This window comes from Temnothorax longispinosus, chromosome 1 (assembly GCF_030848805.1).
Source record: "Temnothorax longispinosus isolate EJ_2023e chromosome 1, Tlon_JGU_v1, whole genome shotgun sequence".
Classification (NCBI taxonomy): Eukaryota; Metazoa; Arthropoda; class Insecta; order Hymenoptera; family Formicidae; genus Temnothorax; species Temnothorax longispinosus.
In genome coordinates, this window is record NC_092358.1 from 4287841 (window position 1) to 4306437 (window position 18597).

The 18597-nt window shown below is 42.9% G+C and overlaps 3 protein-coding genes across 5 annotated transcripts in view; 2 read left to right on the top strand and 1 right to left on the bottom strand.

The window, feature by feature from the left end:
• The window catches only part of LOC139816087 (uncharacterized), an 84580-nt gene extending 80332 nt beyond the window's left edge, over positions 1-4248 (top strand). For both annotated transcript variants that reach the window (XM_071783438.1, XM_071783433.1), the window contains 2 exons: positions 432-611; positions 1269-4248. In XM_071783438.1, coding sequence (XP_071639539.1) covers positions 432-611; positions 1269-3227 — 2139 coding nt within the window. In that variant the 3' untranslated portion in view covers positions 3228-4248. The remainder of the gene's footprint in view (positions 1-431; positions 612-1268) is intronic.
• Positions 4249-5840: 1592 nt separating this feature from the next.
• LOC139816141 (sialin) lies at positions 5841-11696 on the bottom strand. Of its 2 annotated transcripts, XM_071783509.1 has the most exons (10): positions 11337-11696; positions 10662-10896; positions 9552-9757; positions 9095-9316; positions 8870-8954; positions 8489-8655; positions 8072-8221; positions 7665-7797; positions 6921-7174; positions 5841-6350 (listed from the first exon to the last, which is right to left on the bottom strand). In XM_071783509.1, exons 2-10 carry the CDS (start codon positions 10744-10746, stop codon positions 6057-6059), a joined length of 1596 nt encoding a protein of 531 aa, XP_071639610.1. In that variant the 5' UTR covers positions 10747-10896; positions 11337-11696; the 3' UTR covers positions 5841-6056. The 2 variants fall into 2 exon arrangements, with proteins under 2 accessions (XP_071639610.1, XP_071639617.1); XM_071783516.1 differs by lacking the exon at positions 10662-10896 and having other exon boundaries at positions 11337-11695.
• A 1127-nt stretch (positions 11697-12823) lies between these two features.
• LOC139816050 (uncharacterized) overlaps positions 12824-18597 on the top strand; it is a 76984-nt gene continuing 71210 nt past the window's right edge. The window contains exon 1 of the mRNA XM_071783353.1: positions 12824-13280. The gene's annotated coding sequence lies outside the window, so the exon portion shown is untranslated. The remainder of the gene's footprint in view (positions 13281-18597) is intronic.

The window sequence follows — 18597 nt, forward strand, 5'->3', positions numbered from 1 at the left end:
AAATGCAAGTGTTCGGTCTAAACGTTCCGGCGATTTTTTTTTTCGCGAAACCGATATTGGTGCTCGTGGGAAAGTGCGCGCCTTGGCGAACGATTGCACGCGATGTTTCGCCCATACGTCCTCAAGATTTATTCCGAGAAAACGTTTTAGAACGCGAAATGCTGTAAAGTGACAAGTGCATCATTATGTGAACGTGAACGCGTATTATGAAAGTATTTCATTTTTAATATATAAGCGTCGAATAAATTAAAAACACGCAATTCCCATCGCGCAGAAATATAAATTTGTCATTTCAGAATTTGTGTATCCAACGATTTGTTACAATTTTTGGCACTCATTTTTCGTGATAATAATGATACACCATTGTGCGTCATGTTTATTTCGCATTACTGCGTTTTTCTTCATAGAGAAAAATCGTCTTTCCTTTTAAGATGACGCCATGGCTGATGGCATTCTTCTGTCTGGTGACCGCCGGCTGCTCGAACGTCACGGACCAGCAACCATCGGAAACGCATCATGATCATCAAGTGGCGATCTTGAAGCAGATCAGAAAGGTGAACGAAGACGGCTCTTATACATACGGTTACGAAGCCGGCGATGGATCATTCAAGGTAATTACGTGCGTAACTACTTAAGCGTGGCGTAAACCGCGCCTGACGCCTATTTTTCCAAGAATTATAAACTGCATCGCACAATAAGTTCCCACAATATCGGATATTAATTAGTCAGAAGGGTTCTTTTCATTTCTAATTATATTTAAAGTAGCGATTACTTGCTGAGCGAGTAATGCTAATGGCCATATTAATCACATATTAAATAACAATAACGATATTAATAGTGTAACTTCAATAAAAATCTAATTGTCTTTGTCATAATTAAAAATTTATACCTACGTACTATATAATCTTATTTATGCTTTTATCTATAATTATAAAATTTTCAATGTTATTTAAATTAAATTAATAAATGGAGCGAATAATATACGATTGTTTAAATTATCATTCGACTTTGGAAATATATTATTTAAATAAATTTTAATTATAAAAGATATAGTTTAATTATATTTATTATATATTATGTATATATAATAAAAATATTTATATATACATATAACTTATATATAAATAAAATTATTTCATAAAAATATTTTTATTTTTTACAATCCTAATTGCATTGACAATAGAAAGATAAATTTATTTGTTCAAGATTTACAGTTAGAATCGCGCTATTTTCGTGAAGAACTGAACGGAAAATACTTGCTTTGTCAGGTCGAGAGTCGCGATGTTTTGGGCAACATTAAAGGCACGTTCGGTTTCGTCGACGCCGACGGCGAGATAAAGAGGGTCTCGTACTCGTCGTCGAACGGGACGGGCTTTAAAGCAACCACCATGTCGCCATTGCAGGAACACGTATCGGTCGTGCAAAGTATACCGCGTCTCAACCGTACGTTATCAACTACGAGAAAACCGAACATCGTGTACGCCACGACGACGGAATCGTCGACCAGGCCATCGGTCGTGCAGTCGATTCCTCGAACGAGGAAGACGACTACCAGTACCACCACGACCACAAGCACCACTACTACCGAGGCACCGAAAACGATATTCGGACACTACTTGAAAGGCACGTCGAAGAGCAGGCCGCGTTTCGTCATCAATGGCCAACAGAGACCGATCGTCATAGAGGAAGACACCGAAGACGAAGATTCGCAGATCAATCGACCTAGTACGGATGACAAGAGCGGCGCCTACCGAAGAATCATCTTTGCCAAGCGACCGATCGAGCATAGTCTCCCGCCGATCTCTGAAGACTTCGTAGAGAAGGAGGACGAGGCTAAAATCACGACGGGGAATACTTTGAGGAGGCAATTGCACGACGAGACCACCAAGTCGAGTTCCATTGCCGATGACGGCGACGACCACTCCGACGTTTATGGTGGTTCCTTGTCCACGACGCGTCCTTTGTTCACCACGTCGGCCCCGTCGCGGGTCCTCCAGAGAGTTTCCAGTACTTCGCGCCCAGAACGGCCAAAGTTCTACGTCAATCGTCAGGAGAACTTGGGAGCGGGTGGTCGATTCGACAGTCCGAAGTACGAAGGTTCTCGGGTCTACGAGACGGAGACGAAGCCCACCCAGGAGGAGCGCACGACGACCCAACAACAGATCTTGCTTCGCAGTTCTACGGCCAGGATACCGACGGAGACCCGGGACTACGTCAGACAGAGCACCGAGCCTGTCTTCGTGAGACAGCAATCTGATCAGTATCTGCGGGAACTGCCGCCAAGAATACTCGTCCAGTCTCAACAGGGCAATCTCGAGGACGACGAAGGTGTCTATCGAGCGATACCGATCGGCAGGATCTTGTTACCTCGGCCTCCGCCGAATCACCAGCCGGTCTACTCGAGCACGACGGACGCCAATGTTCATTACCTGACGGAGAACCCCGTGCCCGATCCCGAGGATGAGGCGCGGATCGCAATGAACATGAATTACATGCGTCCGCGTCCCGTGCGGCCGCTGATCTATCCGGATCCCGAGCAGAGAGCGCGGCCGATCCTACGGCCGATTCCGAGTGCGGCAATTCATCCTGACGACAGAGACTATCAGGCGACGACGCCCGAGTATCCTTACCGAGCTGGCGGCCTGGCGCTGCCTCCGGAGCCGCCAAATCCGATCGCGCCGCCTCTGAGCCGACGAGACTTTCAGATGTTGCTGCGGAAGCTACTGGTGAGCCAATACGGCGTGCAAGCCCTGTCATACCCGAAGAGCTTCCTTGAAGACGCCCTGTACGACCAGCAGCCGTATCCTTCGTACCCGGCGGGCTATCAGGCGCCACTTCCCAGACCCGAACTCGCGTACGATCAACAGGCGCAGTACGGCGATCGAGTGTCTCTGAGACGCCCGGTGTATCCCCGGGCTCTGAGCCCGCTCTATCACCCTCAATATGACGATTATCACGACAGATATCCCAAGAGAGTGTACAGGCAGAAATTCTACACGCAGGACGTAGCCGACGAAGCCGATGAGATTCTACCGGCACCCATTAGGGAAGCTTTACTGCTGCGAATGGTGAACCTAGCGATCAACACCGAACGATCGACGATGGTTCCGACAACCGTGTTGACTACCACGACGCCGGCATCGAGATACAGAAAGACGGGTCCGGTTAGGAGCGTGCAGATTATTACGGACGACGAGGAAGAAAAGGACATGAGGAAGAAGATGTAACGACGACAAATGGAGTTAGAAATAGTTAGGAATTACGAAGAAGTATTACTCACTTCAAGTATAATATATATGAGTTAAATTATTGTAGAATTTTAACTAATTGTTACGACTTTTTTTACAAGATGAGAGAAACTCGACGGAAGTTAACGAATTTGCTTTCGGCAATATATTTTTAGATATGTCATCCCTAATATCATTATCAATTATCCCGGAACGATATCGAATTCTCACGATAGCATATTTAAGTATGACGAAGCGGCTTACGTCAACGATAACCTTTTTTTTTAATAGCGAACGGATATGTCCAACTAATCGTCTTTGCAACGGACGCATTCGTCGTTAATGAATCGAATCGGTTTCGCGAAAGGGAAATCGTTGCTGCGCAGCCCGACCGATTTTCTGCACGATAGCCTCCCGACTTTTGTTGACGCGCATATTTACCTTAGAGTAGGTGCATCAGTGTTCGCAATCGACTATAAGAAATATTGTTAGATAATTAAATTTTTTTCTAAATGAAGATATTATTTTCTCATACACTTATCTTCCAGGTATCGCGTGAAATTTTTCTCACGCTGCTGGGATTTGCGTCAATATCATGTCGTTTAAAATTAACAATGAGGGAAGAATGTTGAAACAACGAAATATCACCAGTGAATAGCATTCCAATAGATGACAGCTTTAATTTACAATTAGACGATAATTACATTACGATAACTATATTAATTATCCCGTAGCTTCAGAAAATATATTTATCTTAACGCGATCTTTTAGAAACCGAAAAAATACATTGGGCATTTATTGGTCAGCAATCAATCACTGGTGCATCTATCCTAAAGCGATTATCCGAAAGAAATCTCTCTTACGAGATATCCTCTGTTAAAACGGGACGGACAGCACCAGCGAAAGCTTTTAGATCCTAAGGCATCTCTAGCGTACTCCCTGCTTACGACTGTAAATACGGCGTTACGTAAGAGACTAGTGTGATATATACGCATCGAAATAAAGAAAGAGTCGGACGGTAGACGCCAAGGCGTTGTGTGAGAACTCATTTCATAAGTCCCTGAGAGTCGGCGTTACCGGGAAAGAATAGTAACGCGTCTACTGCCGGTAATTAGCGTCGCGCGTTGCGACATTCCTGCCCGGTCGGGTCTTACGCGGCAAACTTTACGCGCGAATATGCGGCCGAGGGCGTAGATCATGAGATCTCGCGCCGTGATTTCCACGCATACGGGGAGCCTGCCTCGTTTGTCTGCGAGAGCGAATTTCTTTGTCGAAAAAAGCATTACGCGCGCGACACACGACGCAAATATCTCACGCGTATATATCCGAACGGCACGTGAGAAGCGGAACAATCACCGCTCGGTGAACGTTCGATTTGCACAAGTGACGACGCAAAAGGCGAATCAATTGGATGTTAAAAACATAAATGGGAAACGAGCTCATTAACAGCATGCGAATTATTGATTCATCAGACGAAGGGAATTAAAGTAATAAATTCACTTCGTCTGATGAATCAATAATTCGCGTGATATTAATAAGCACGACAAGGTGAATTAAATAATTTACTTTGATAGCCATTGCTGATTATCGCTGATTTATTGGACGCGAATAATTATATTGACATTGCATCTCAGAAAAGAAAGTTAAACAAGCTTATTCCAAGATTTTCCAAGTTTTGTTTATATAAAGTATAAAAGTATGCGTGTTTCAGTTACTGATAAGTGAAGTGAAACACGTATGAACGAATAATTTCAATGCAAATATTAACTCAACGCTCTGCTCGAGAATGTCGATCGAACGAGTTCCGGCGTGAAAAAAATAACGCGATGCGAAATATTTCAATTCACAGCGAACGGTTAGGCAATTTTCCGCGGGTATCTAAAGAGTGTCCTGATTTTTCCGCGCGCGCCGGATATGCACGCCTGCATTTGAAAGGCTGTCGTTAGGACGCGGGGACACTTACCAGCACGGACAGTGGTCTTGCACATGGTCTTCCGGTATTCCGTGCATGCACCAGCTACAATGGCGTAGGTGCATTTTCGCGATAAGATCTGCACCGATAGGGAATCCGCGGGCTTAGAAGATCATCTAATTAGAGCGCCGGTTTGTCTTTCACTCTTTCTCCGGGGATAGAAAGTCGTCGCGGAGGGCGCACGGTGTCTCACAGAAACGCGCGCGTAATGCATAGATTTGTATGCAACGAGCTAGGAAATAACGCGAGCGGAGAAAATCGCGACGAGGTATCCCGATGAAGCGAAGCCGCCTCAACAATAGTCGAAAGCGAGTAATCCGAGAGACAAAAGAGACGCTTACCTGACATTTGTCCTGTCATGTCCCTCAAATTTCCAACGCGCGTCGACATTTTTATCAGCTATCAACTTTCTACGAGTCGAATTATATCAGTCGGTGGATCTGCTTGTTATTATTCACGGCATTGTTTCGCAACGATTTTATCTTGAGCAGCTCCATCAGTGTTCAAATTGCGTTTCGCGTTATTCAACGACAACTCGTAATGGCAATATTATTTTCTACGAAAAATAAATCCCGATAAAAAATTAGATATTCAGTTTTTTAAATATTTTTCGTTGTAATATTTTTCGAGGACAATTCCTCTTGATCGTATAAACTTTTATTCCTATTCTTAAAACCTTATATACAATTCATCGTCGACGTTCATGTTAATCGTACTATATCTTTGCGATATATTCACTGTACATCGTTTTTTTTATCGCTGTAATCTGGGGGATGAGGGAAGGGGGAATAGAATATCCTTGGCGCAAGATGAGGCATGAAAATAGCATAGAGAATTGGCACGAGGGCGGTCGCAATTTAATTGGAGGCCACCGAGATCTTCGAGTGAATGGACGAGGAGCGAGGCACGTTCTTCAAGCTCTCGACGTCGTCCTCGAGGTTATAGGGCACGAAGGGCTCGGTCTGCACGCCCACGTCCTCATGATCGAGCTCTAATGCGTCCTGCTCGTAGATTACGTCGTGACTACGCGGTCTCGCCACGGATGGGATCCACGGTTGCGGAACGCCTTTGCCGAGCGCAAGAAAAACCGCAGCGGTCGTCAGCAGGACGACAGAGGCAACGCCGAACACCAACCGCCAAGAGCCAGCGATCTGAAACGCACGACATATCGCAAACATGAATGTCGACTGAATAAACACAGGATTAGAAAATAAATAAAAAAATACTTTTGCCAATAATATCGTGGGCAATTACAATTGGAGAGGGAGGATATTATGTATTGCATAAAATTTGATACGTAATCTCGATTTCCAAATTTTATTTAAGGAATGTAGAAGTAAAATTATTCACTTTCCAACATTTATGTTAAAATTAAAAAATTTTTTATATACAATAAAGAAATATCTAGATAAAGAATTAAAAAAATTTGTTGATATTCTTTTCTTATTTCAGAATTAAAAATGTTACGCGCTCTTATTCGAAAATGACATGCAAGGCACGAAATAATTAACAATTATTTAAGTGAAAAGCAACGGGAGGCGACTTGTGCGAAACGTAGAAAGTAAAAGGAAAGACTCGTCGCTAAATTCTCGTTACGCAATCCGACGTCCGTTTAGCATTCGCGGGCGTACGAGGCTATTTAATGCGTTACGTTTGCGCGGGCGGATAACGCGCGTGCCCGTGTCCGGGATAGTATAAATGTATATAGTAATTCGACTTACGGAGCCATGGAGAGCCTGGGTGACGAAGTAATTGGCGGCCAGCAGTCCCGCGGCGCCCAGCGTGGAGCAGAGAGCGCACGCGGCCGCGGCACACGCCGGCGATTCCGCGGGTGCGAGATCGGCTATGGCCGCGAGGGCACCGGCCGGTGCGGTGCCGGAAACGAGGAGGGCTGCTATCCCCAGCCAGGCAGCACCCAGGGCCTGGCAGCCGGCGTAACCGGCGACGAAGAGGAGGGCCGCGGGGATGAAGTGCGCTGATCGTATTTAATTCAATATTATCGAGAGTACTAAATAAAAAATGAAGTCAGAAAGACGTCGAGAAAATATTCTCGCTGTGTTACGTGGGATAAAGCCATTAAGCTTGTTACTCAACACGTTTGAGACTTTCCATCTTCAATTATCGTAATGAGATCTCGTAAGCTATTACCCTTAGGGCAAGGTAACACCAACAATCAATTCGCCTCGCAGCGTGAAATGAGTAATCTATAACGCACCGACGCACAGAGTTTTCTATAGTTGTAACAACATTGTTATCCATCTATTGAATTTCCGTAGATTTTTACGTTACACATTTCCTTAAAATTCAAAATTTTATTGAGTATTTGTAAAAAATAAGAAACAAAAATTGTCTCCTTTTGTATAAATTAATTCAACCATCAAGATATTATAAAATGATCAAAATTCTTGCACGCGTTTCACAATGTTGTAAACATAATGCCGTTTACGGAGATACACATAACGTACCTGTATAGACGACCAACTTTCTCGCCGTGGTCGTGGAAACTATTTTAGATTCGCGGACGTGATCTACGAGGAGACCGCAGGTCAGCGCAGCCATGAAGTGACCGATGTGAGGTAACGTGGTCAGCACGGAGTCCTGAATTGAATCACAATTTAGTAAAGGGGTGAAACATACGAGCTCTCGCAGCTGTCCACTATAATATCGATCGACCGTAGAACCCTAACTGAATATTTTATGTCGTAATATTATGTCATCATATTAAGTTTATGCCTCTTTCCTTTTTTCGTCTTATATCTTTTTTTCATTCTGATACTTTGACACGTTTTTTTACTTTGATATTTGTGGTAAATTTTTTACAGTATTTAAAACAAAAGTAAAACAAAACAATAAGAAATTTCAGCCAACTTACGTTGGCTGTAGAAAACCCATAGATGAGCTTCAGGTACTTCGTCATGCCAAGCGCGAGCGTCGCGTCGCCCCATTGATTGCCCATCGTCGCCACTGCGGACGCCCAGACGGGTACGGATCTCAACAGCTTTCCCCATGGTATCACAGCCGCCTGTGATAATTACTAACTTCGTATTTATATTTAAAAAAAACTGCCTCATAAACTAAGCATACATGCGGTAAACCTTAAGTCCATGTTACAGTCGCATGACAGGTTTGTCGCAACTACTAATTAGTGACTGGAAAATTCCTAAAAACCGCATAGAAACCTTCAACTATGTAGTCTCTTATCAGACTACTAATTAGCGCGTCCATCTATTTTGATAAATTTCCGAGAGTGTAGCGGGTGTTCGCTAAATAGATCAGAAATATCGCTTACAGTTGTGTCGTGTTGATAATTCTTCGGAGTGTCCTTAACGAAACGGCCGAAGGCGAAGTACCAGCATAGTGCCAAAAGAACCAGACCGTAGCACAAAGAATCGCGGCCGAACGTTCGCACCACCGCGGTGCCCAGCCATCCGGTGAGACAGTAACCCACGCTAACGGCTTAAAGCATGGGAATTAGGATTAATCGAGCAACTTGGAGCCACATAGCGTTACATAGCGCTCGATGGGGCATTTTAAAAGATATTCTAGAGTATATTATCGTAGGGTATATTACCAAGTATGCTTTTACTACAAAATAATGAATGGCTCGGGGAATTCATTGCTCTCATTAACTCTTTACTTTTCATTTAAGCGGCCGCAATCGCCGACATACCTGCGTAACAACTGAAGTACCAGCTTCTGTGATTACTTTTGAACCAGGTCATAGCGAACATGTGAGCAGCGGGCATGGTTGCTCCCTGTAAAAGAGGATGTCGCAATGATCCTCGCGCAAATGTTTTATGTAGCGCCGTGTTTTACGACGCTACGCAAAATCGAGTTCTATGTTTTGTTGCAAAGCGTCTGCAGACGGCGAGATAAATTCTACGCGCCGACTTACGGTGCATAATCCTTGAAACAACCGAAGCGCGACGTGCGACGGTCCACGCCAGGCTGCAGGTACTAATAGAGACGCTAAGCAAGCGCTAAGAACCGCACGTGAGAAGACCATGGAGGGCCCGGATCGGCCCCACACCAGGCAACCTCCCAGGATCGGACCGGCGACTTGTCCCCATAAGAACGCCTCGCGCATAATCGATTCCGCTCGCTCCTCCTGTGGCAGCTGTCGTTCATAACACGAATCATAAATGTCATTCTACAACTGCAGCACTGCAAAACATTACTGTTCTCCAGGGTTATATGTGCATTTCTTGGAAAGACTCGACAATTCAAATTCATGCAAAACAAAGCTTACAATTAGTTTGATTTCATATTCGCGAACAAAAATTTGTAAAACAAATAAAAGTTGGAGGGGAAACATATGAAACATGAGGCAAAATGTTTAAATGTATGTATACCTCCATGAATATAATTTCGAAGTCCTCGGTGCGATTGCGGCTGGTGATATTGACCAGCATATCGCAGTGCCACGATGTGTCGATGATGGCATGATTGTCCTTCTGATTCGCCAACAGTGCGACGGAAGAGCTGACTTCAACCGCGCCGCAAAGCGCAAATCCAACTGCGACTAACGCGGCGACGATGTGTCGCGCTCGTACAGCCGCTAACAGATAACAATATAATTACGTGATAATATCATGCAAACATAATATCATAATAATTGCAATCAACTCAATTAAATCACTAAAAACCGTTAAAAATTTGCAACAATAATTTATCATGCCATCGATAAAGATCATTGAATAAAGATCATTAAAAGATTATTTAATTACAATCGTGTCGTTAATAAAAGTTTTTAGACGTAAAAATTTTAGTAACATCGAATTGTTAGTAAAAATCAGAAAAAATAATTTTTTATTTACTCCGAAATTATTTTAAAAAAGAATTATTAAAAAGAACCGTAGGTATCCCTTACTAATTAGAGAAGAGAATTAACAGTTCTCACAGAATCTCTATTATTCTCAGCAAATTAGAGGTACAATAGTAACAAAAGAAATTTTCGCGTACGTATGTACCATACATTTATTATCGTAGTCTCTAAACATGCGAGCACTCGGCAATGTTTGATTTTGATAACTTACTCAAACGGCTGGCACGATAGTATCTACGTACAAATTCTAAATTTAAAAGATATTTGTGTCGATTTTTACCGTCTAAAAATAATATTTGTGTTAAAATGTACATTACAAAATACAATCGACATTAGTTATAATATTTCGATAATATTAAACTATAAATTTTTACATATCTCGTACATCACACAGTCAAAATATTTAACCATAAAACGCAGCTGTCAAAAATGCCTGAATATCAAAAGAATTCTTCCCTCTATTAATTTGTTAAAGTAATTGTAATCATATTATCCTAAATATTATCTTAAGTAGTATAATGATAGTATCAATGAAGCCATTTAAAGTTTGGCTGCGCGACAGCGTGAAATAAAATTAGATCTCGCGTGCGCGATGTGAGAAATAAAATTAGTTGCAGTGATTAGAATTTTAACGAACCTCGAACCTCTTGCGCAGCAAGCTTTAGTTGACAACTGCCACGTTTAACGAACTGCACGCTACCTCTCTTGACGAAGTCTGCCATCTCACAGAACTCAAAAATAATGAAATCGACCGCGACATCTCGCTCTTATCACGCCCGGTGAGATTCTTCGCGCACTATCTCTCCACTACTCCGAGCATATTGCAGGCGACCTCGACTTTGGCTCGGCAATGATGCAACGCAAATAGCTGACTTTTCGACAAGACAATGAACGCGTAACGCTATTAATTCCTTCAGTAATGTGAACCGGAGAAATAATGATCTCAGTATTCTCTCTGATCTTGACATCAGTTTGTCAAATTATAGATAAGGGTTGCCAATAACAAGTATAGAATTCTAACGCCAAACGTATGATTTTCATCCGAATGTAATCGTGATTCTAAGATTTCCTTTTTTTTAATATGAAAAAATTAGTTCTACATTAATCGAAGAATCTGACCAAGTATCATATCGTCGTTTCAAGATACTCTGTATGAATAATTAATACGTTATTCGATTTCCTTAAACTCGACAGACGTGAAGCGTGTTGCAAATCGTTTATTAATTATTTCCTGCGGTCGTACCACGATAATGACGCACTGAGAATTCCGGAAACCCGTTTACCGAGGGAAGTCGATTGAGGGCACACGTACCTTTGACCTCGAGTGCCGCGTGTCTCAGCTGGACGCTACCGCGTTTAAGACGAACCAGCGCTGCCATCGTCGTCAAACGAGCTCAGACATCGATTGCGTTTCCATGATGTAGGACCGATACTTCAGGCACATATCAATGGGAAATCCGTTGATCTTTCCGGTCACTTTTCCACCGCGCGATACGAGATTAGCGAGACGCGGCAGCGGCGGCGAGTTACGCGAGCCATACTGGTCATCTGGCCGGTGCGAGTGAATGAACATCTCCGTTAACGAGACTTGATACAATAAGTACCTATGTCGGGTCAGCCTTGAAGCACCGCGCGCGAGGCCCCGAGGCCCGCCTCGTAATATTTTCCCAACGCCGGAGCCGCCGAGCGATATATCGAATCTCATCGCCGATAAAGATCTTCAAACGCAGCGGCTGGTTTTTTCCTGGCCTTATCACAACGCTCGCGACGCGTGATGTAGTAAAAAATATTATTGAGTTTAATTAATGCAGCATTATTATACACAAGCGCTAGTGCGGTGTCTATAAAAGCATTTCTGGATCATTGATATAAGTTAAAAAATTGTTGCAATGTTCACATTCTTAATCCTGATATTCACGAAAATATAATAATATTCCGCAATCTTAATTTGATAAATACATCAAAACTGCTTTATATTTTTTCGAGAGCGATTAATAAGAAAAAAAAAACATTTTTAAGCGTTTTTATTAGATAAACACGAAAAGTGTGATGTATAATATTTCCTATTTTCAAGGTATAAGAATTCAAGCTACCTCCTGCACATCACATGCACAGTGTAATTAGTGTAATAAATTATTAATGTGAAAGACTATATCAGCAACTGACAATGAAGGAAACCTCGTTAATAGTTTCAGCCGCGAATGGTTCTTTGTGAATCTGAAACACTGTTCATTCAATGATAATGTTTCAGAACATCGAATAATTCACCATCTGTCGTTCACGGATGTAGTTCTATGTTACCAACGACCAGTCAGCATGGACTGACTATCGTTCAAGCAAACCTGGGCACGTATTGCGGAACTTTTCGGAATTGACTCCGATTGGAATTGTATAGCTCTTTCCTAGATTTCTATCGTGTCTTCTAGACTCCAGAGAAAACGAAATAATTCTAATCTTCGGAATCTATTCCGAAAAGTTCTATAATTTGTGTCCTGGGACATCAAGTCCCAGCAGGTCGCGCAGCAGATGATTGATGGGTGTAAACCTAGAAACACATTATTCAATAATAATGTTTCAGAATGTGAACGATCCAGCATCCGTCGTTCACGGACGAGATTCTATGTTACCAACAACCAATGAGCATTGGCAGGCTATTGTTCAAACGGGCCCGGAGCCTGTTACGGGTTGATCTTGTCCCAGGCCCCAGCAGGTCGCGCGGCAGGTGGTTGGGTCCCTTCTCCAGCGCCTGCCACCAGCAGGGACTACGGGGGACCAGCGGGATGCCACCTGCGCGACGATTGGTCAGTTTGCAGGCAGGTCAAAACGGCAACACATCGCTCGGTCGGCGTTCGCCACACTTATCTGCCGCTTCGAAGCGGAGCGCGCGGTCCCCGCGGCCTCGCATTTTTCGTGTCTTATCCGCAGTGATTGGCACATGTACGAAAGACCGTTCATCACAGTGCGTAATCCCGAGAAATAGGAGAGCACGGGCGACGCGGCGGCCCGGAGAAGATCGAGTCAGGATCTGTGTGTTGCGAATTTCGGAATCGCGCCGAGGAGTTGATGTTCAAACGAACGCAGGACGATGCGGCGCGCAGGGCACCCGGGTGTTTTGACATTTGCGACGTATAGTTATATTTTATTACAGTGATATCAACGAGAGTGCTCTAGGATACCCGCGAGCGACAGTGGTCGGTGACGGTGAATGACGAGGGAGGCATTGTCGGAGCGGAGCGCGGCACAAACAAGCTACGAGGTGAGTGGACTCCGTTTTGGTTGCGTTTTGACCGTTTGTTCTAAGAGGTTAAGTTGGGTGCCCTGCTGGGGTCCCGCGATACCACCTCCCCCAATCCCCGCCCGCCTCCTCCCCAGCCCCCCAGTCCCCCCAGCCGCGAATGGTCCGACACGGACAATACGGCCCTCCGGAGAGACCAGCGAAGGGCACCCGGGTCCATTCCGACCGAAAGGTCCTTTGAACGGTCGGAATGCGTGTGCCGGCGCATCTCCTTCGTCCCCGCTCCTTCTCCTGCTCATCCGGATTCTTCTTTATTTCGTATTCCCGTCCATTTCACTCTCACTCCGTTGCGTCGCTCTGTGATTCTCTTGAATTTTCGACTCTTTCGATCTATTTTCGAACTAGTCTTGGTTGCTAAACGCACGAAGAGTTACGTCAATTTTTAATAAGCGTCTCCTCATTCATTGTTTCACCAATATTTCCCTGTGTATCGCGAAAATTATTCCCACTAGATATCTTTAGAATTACTCTCATCATTACCGCCGCGTCTTCGCTATCGCTACAATTCACTCGCCCTGATAATTAGTAGATATTATTATTTATTTTCGTCTTGCTTTATCTTCCATACTTATCGCAAGTAATTATTGCGATACGAGTAATTATTATGACGCAGTACGCTAATGTATTTTATTAATAGCTCGCGTCAAAGAGTATCAACCTGTATATCGAACCATAATAAAAAATTTCCCTTTTCCCTATCCCAATTCCTGTCCTTTTCCTCTTCCCTCCTCTCCCCCCCCGCGACCGTTCCTTTGGAATGTGCTTCTCGAGGGCTCAGGCATATTTCTGATCGTAGAATCATCCGCAACAGGTCCCTGTCTAGAGTTTCGAGCTCCCACTTCTGCCCGCTAGAAATACGAGCGATTTCATACTCGTGCCGTGCCGGTTTTCGACTTTCAGAATCAACGGTCCCGATAACGATTACAAAAATCAAACAAGTTTGTCGCCACGAGTGAACGCGTCGAGCTAATTAATATAATTCTGAAATAATTTACGAGCTTCCCTCGCTGGTTCTTGCGCTGGTTTAAATCGGATTTATAAGTACTGTTATGTCTTGCTCAGGTGAACGTATTCGTATGATAATCCTTAAAACTTGCCATTCATCGAAATGAGTTTAACAGTATCAAGTCATCTTCCTATCCTAGCGCGCGCGGCGGGGATAGGAAAATGACTTGATACTGTTAACACTGACAATGAGAGAAAAACGGAATAATTTAAAACTAATGTGATGATATTTTCAAGACGCGATGGTATATCGCAGGAATAAATTTTAAAATTTATTTCTCGGTGTTACGATCTTATTATGTTAATAAAACATCGACGAAAAATTTAAAACGGTGTTAATGAATGCAATTAATATGCTATAAATGTCGACTCAATGTCGACTAATTCTAAATTACTATATTTTATTTTCGTGCATATATATTTGATAATATAATAAATATCTTTCTTGTCTCTCTTTTAATATTTATAATCTCTTCCTCGATAACATAAATAATCCGCAATATAAATCTAAATTTAAACATTTAAATTTTATATTTTAATATCTCAAATTCTTATCCGCTCATCTGTCTCACCTAATACTCGTGTCAGTTTTGACTGTGCAACAGTGAATGAAAAAATTAAATTAAAATATTCTTAATTTTTCGCGACGTTCTGCCGCAGTATAGATGCTCACGAAGATTATTGTTTCGCTTATACCCACACGAATGCCTAAATCTACGCGACGGATCCGGGCGAGGAAACCGGAGCAGTTTCGGCGCGCGGCACCTTTTCGCGCGTATACGTACGTACGTGCCGTTGTCGTACGTGCTTTGAAAATCACGCACAAATACCGTTGCATTAAGGTCGTTCACTTATCTACCTACCGACTGTGATTCAGCGCAGGAGTAGCTACCGGTATTTTACGCGACACAAATCGCGGAAGAAAATGAATACGTGTCTTATGTCTTTCCGACGGGTGTCGTATTACGACGCTGCTCCTGCACGCCGGATGACGATTTCGGTCGAAGCTCGCGTGCGACGATTTTGAGAAGCTAAAACTTCCAAGTATTGAAGCGGACTCCTGCTAAAAATCCGACACGATCTGGCAATAATAATCTTTACCTGACATCTCGATTCGATTGTTAACCGTCACGTTCTGGGCGCGTATACGTGCTTCAATGAGATACCATTGCCATCAGTTATTCGATTTGAACGTAAACGTTTGGAAAATCGTGTCATTGTGCATCCAGCGTGAGCCAGGTTTTCTTCAGAAAAGAAGTTGTGACCCAAATAATACTTCTGACAATACTTGCCTTTGCTGCCTGAAATAATAGTACACCTCTAACGGAAAAAGAAATCAACTCTATCCTAGAATGCTGAGAAATGTGAAGCAGTCTTAGAAACAATACGGTTATGATTCTGTTATAATAAAATTAATAATGTCGATTCGATTGTCAACTCTAATGTCAAGGTTTCCACAGATAATTTAATTATGCGTGTGTAGAAATTACAAGCAATTCATTACGAGAATTACATAATTACGACATTAGATTCTGGACAAAGTCGCGGAAATTTAATGAAAAGATCGCCATTCCGTTCACGTTGAAATTACTCGTTGCACGGAAAATTATGTAAGTCCGATGAACGGTTTAAAGAACAATAAGTATTGCAGCTATCGTTCCCTGAATACGTATTTATCGGTTACGTACGAAAATGTCAGAAGACGCGACCTTGCACGTGCACAGACTGTGCGCTTGTCACGTAAATGAATTCCGCATAGTTTTAATCGCCCGGCATCGAGCCGAAGTGAAACGCGCTCTCCCGCAAGTTAGCATTATTCGCAGGTGTAAATCACGTCACACCCCAAATCGCTCGCACGTGATACCACGAGATCCAATTAACCACGCTGGCGACTGCAACCAATGCAACTGATAATCTTCATTAGGAAATCCATTATGGAGCGGGACGCGCGGCGCGCGCGAGGAAGCAGGAGAAGAAGGACACGGCGGCGCAAAAGTGAAACTAGATTTTCTCCGATGCCTATTCATGCAATTCGTGAAGGCGCGCGCTTCACGGTTCATTTGCGAGTCTCTTCTAATTGCTCCAAAATTCCGCTCCTCTTCGCCAGTCGCCGCGAAGCTTGAAAAACGGCGAGGAAATTAAGGATTCCGGACTACTTTCTTCTCGCCGAAACTGAGAAAGTAGGGTCACGGTGTCGGGGCTCCTCGAGGCGTTTATTACGTGTAATTGTTTTGAGGAAATCGCGCGTCTTGTGACGTGACGTGACACATTAGAATTATCTTCCGCATGTACATTATTTTCAAGAAAAGCACACTTTCTCACACCGATACTTCAATAAAATAAACAATTTCTTTATTTATGGAGTAAGAGATGTATGTAGGTCTCGAGATAAATTCCCTTCCAGTCTTCTGGGGAAAAAAAAAAAGATCGATAATACGGAAATTAAAATCCGAATTTCTGGGATCTATAGACGCACGTATTTCACGTAACAATATATTTAAACAGTAGGTAGTAAGATAGCAAATTTTTGATATTACGAGAGTGATGAGAGTCATCATCGATCATTACCCTGGAGGCGAGTGTAACGTAACACATCATACCTAAGTCATACGATTAACAAAACCCGACCTCGTCCGTACCTTTCTCAACCGTTCGCCAGTATTCCGCGGAAGTAGATCGAGATATCTGTGCGCCACGCTATCGTCCGCATTATAATTCTTACGATGCGAGAGAGGAGCAGGATAAAACAAGCGTAGCGCGTAGCGCCAAATCAGGGCGCGCGCGCGCGCGGAAAGTCGTTACGAGAAATCGACGACTACCGTAATGAGGCCATTGCCGGTGTATTTTCTCAATTACATAGGAAATTACCCCCGCGCGTCCACGACCACTTCTCTTTCGACATCATTTTTTCCTCGTGCGCGCGCGAGGAATTGCCGCGTCGTTACGATACGCAAAAAGACAACTTTTGTAAAAAGTACTTTTGTAAAACAATACCCGGCAAATGATTTGATAGACGGGCACAATCCTGTGCACAATTTTTGCGATTCGCGAATTCGCCGTACCACTATGCAGATATATAAGTTGCACTTTGCGCTCTCTCTGTCGCAAAAATTCTAATGTGTCATTTAATTGTGACCGATTAATAATAAATAATGAGTGCGATGTTACGCAGGCTCCTTTCTCCTTCTCAATCAGCGTCTTTTCATTCGCGGCACGTGCTCGGATAAGGAATCTGTCGAGATCTGCGCGAATACGCCAGTACAACTTCGATCATCGACCTGCATATTCTCGACTCGAATTAGAACGTAGTCTTTTATCACGTAAATGAAAATTGAGTCTGGAATTAAACGTATACTTGGTTGCGCAACCGAAGAATTACACGGCGAAAGAAACGGTTAGGGCTCGATCTAACATTCCTTGCAGAAAATTTTATGACGTATCAGACATTTCCGATTTGTACTAATTCGCTACTTTATTCTGTAGATCTCCAGAATAAAATATATTCAAAGGCATTTATAAATTCCATATTTAGAATTCCTCTTCTACGCTGCCGTATTATAGGTATGTGCCATGCAATTGACGTAGACGTGTATATAGAACACATTTTGCATGTATATAATGTATATAATGTATGTAATGCGGCGTCGTATATTCCCGAGCAAAGTTATTTTCTGCGTTACGCACGAACATTCGAACATTGTAAATAATCAAAAGTAAATATGCAAATTGTTCTTCGCAAGATGATAATAAGATGCTAACAAAATGTCCTTATTTTAAAATATTCGTGCTTCACCAACGCGCGACGTTACGTAAGTACTTGCAAATTAATTTTGTTATTATACTACAATCAGTTTGTATAAACTGACGTTTGCCGTTGTTTGATAATGATTCAGAAATATTTTGTTATTCCAATTGCGAAGGACAAAGGAGACGTTACGGTGAGCTCATCCTGTATTATTGTTATTCGTACTTTGACAGCACTGTTAGTATTCTTCAGCATACATTCACAGACGTCACCGGTTTTGAATGCAATCGATATCGCGCGCATTTAGCGAATGTAAATTGCTTCGATTTACGCAGTCAATTACCAAGGCTTTTTGAGGTAACAAAAATTATTCATACTGAGCGCTTTAACATGCGTATAGAAATGTGAACCGACAATCTAACGTGGTATCATTACATGGTTAATGTGGCAGGGAAATGAAAATCACGACCATCCAAAGTAATATTTATTGCTTTAAATTACTCAATCATTATCATAATTGCTTCTGTA

Bases quoted from the DNA above. Each gene is read 5' to 3' on its own strand.
- LOC139816141 (XM_071783509.1), bottom strand. From the start codon at position 10,746: ATGGCAGACTTCGTCAAGAGAGGTAGCGTGCAGTTCGTTAAACGTGGC. The intron at 7,798-8,071 runs GTAAGTTGGCTG...GATTCAATTCAG, and splicing joins ATGGGTTTTCTACAGCCAAC to GACTCCGTGCTGACCACGTT. The intron at 6,351-6,920 runs GTAAGTCGAATT...CGTGCGTTTCAG, and splicing joins CCCAGGCTCTCCATGGCTCC to ATCGCTGGCTCTTGGCGGTT.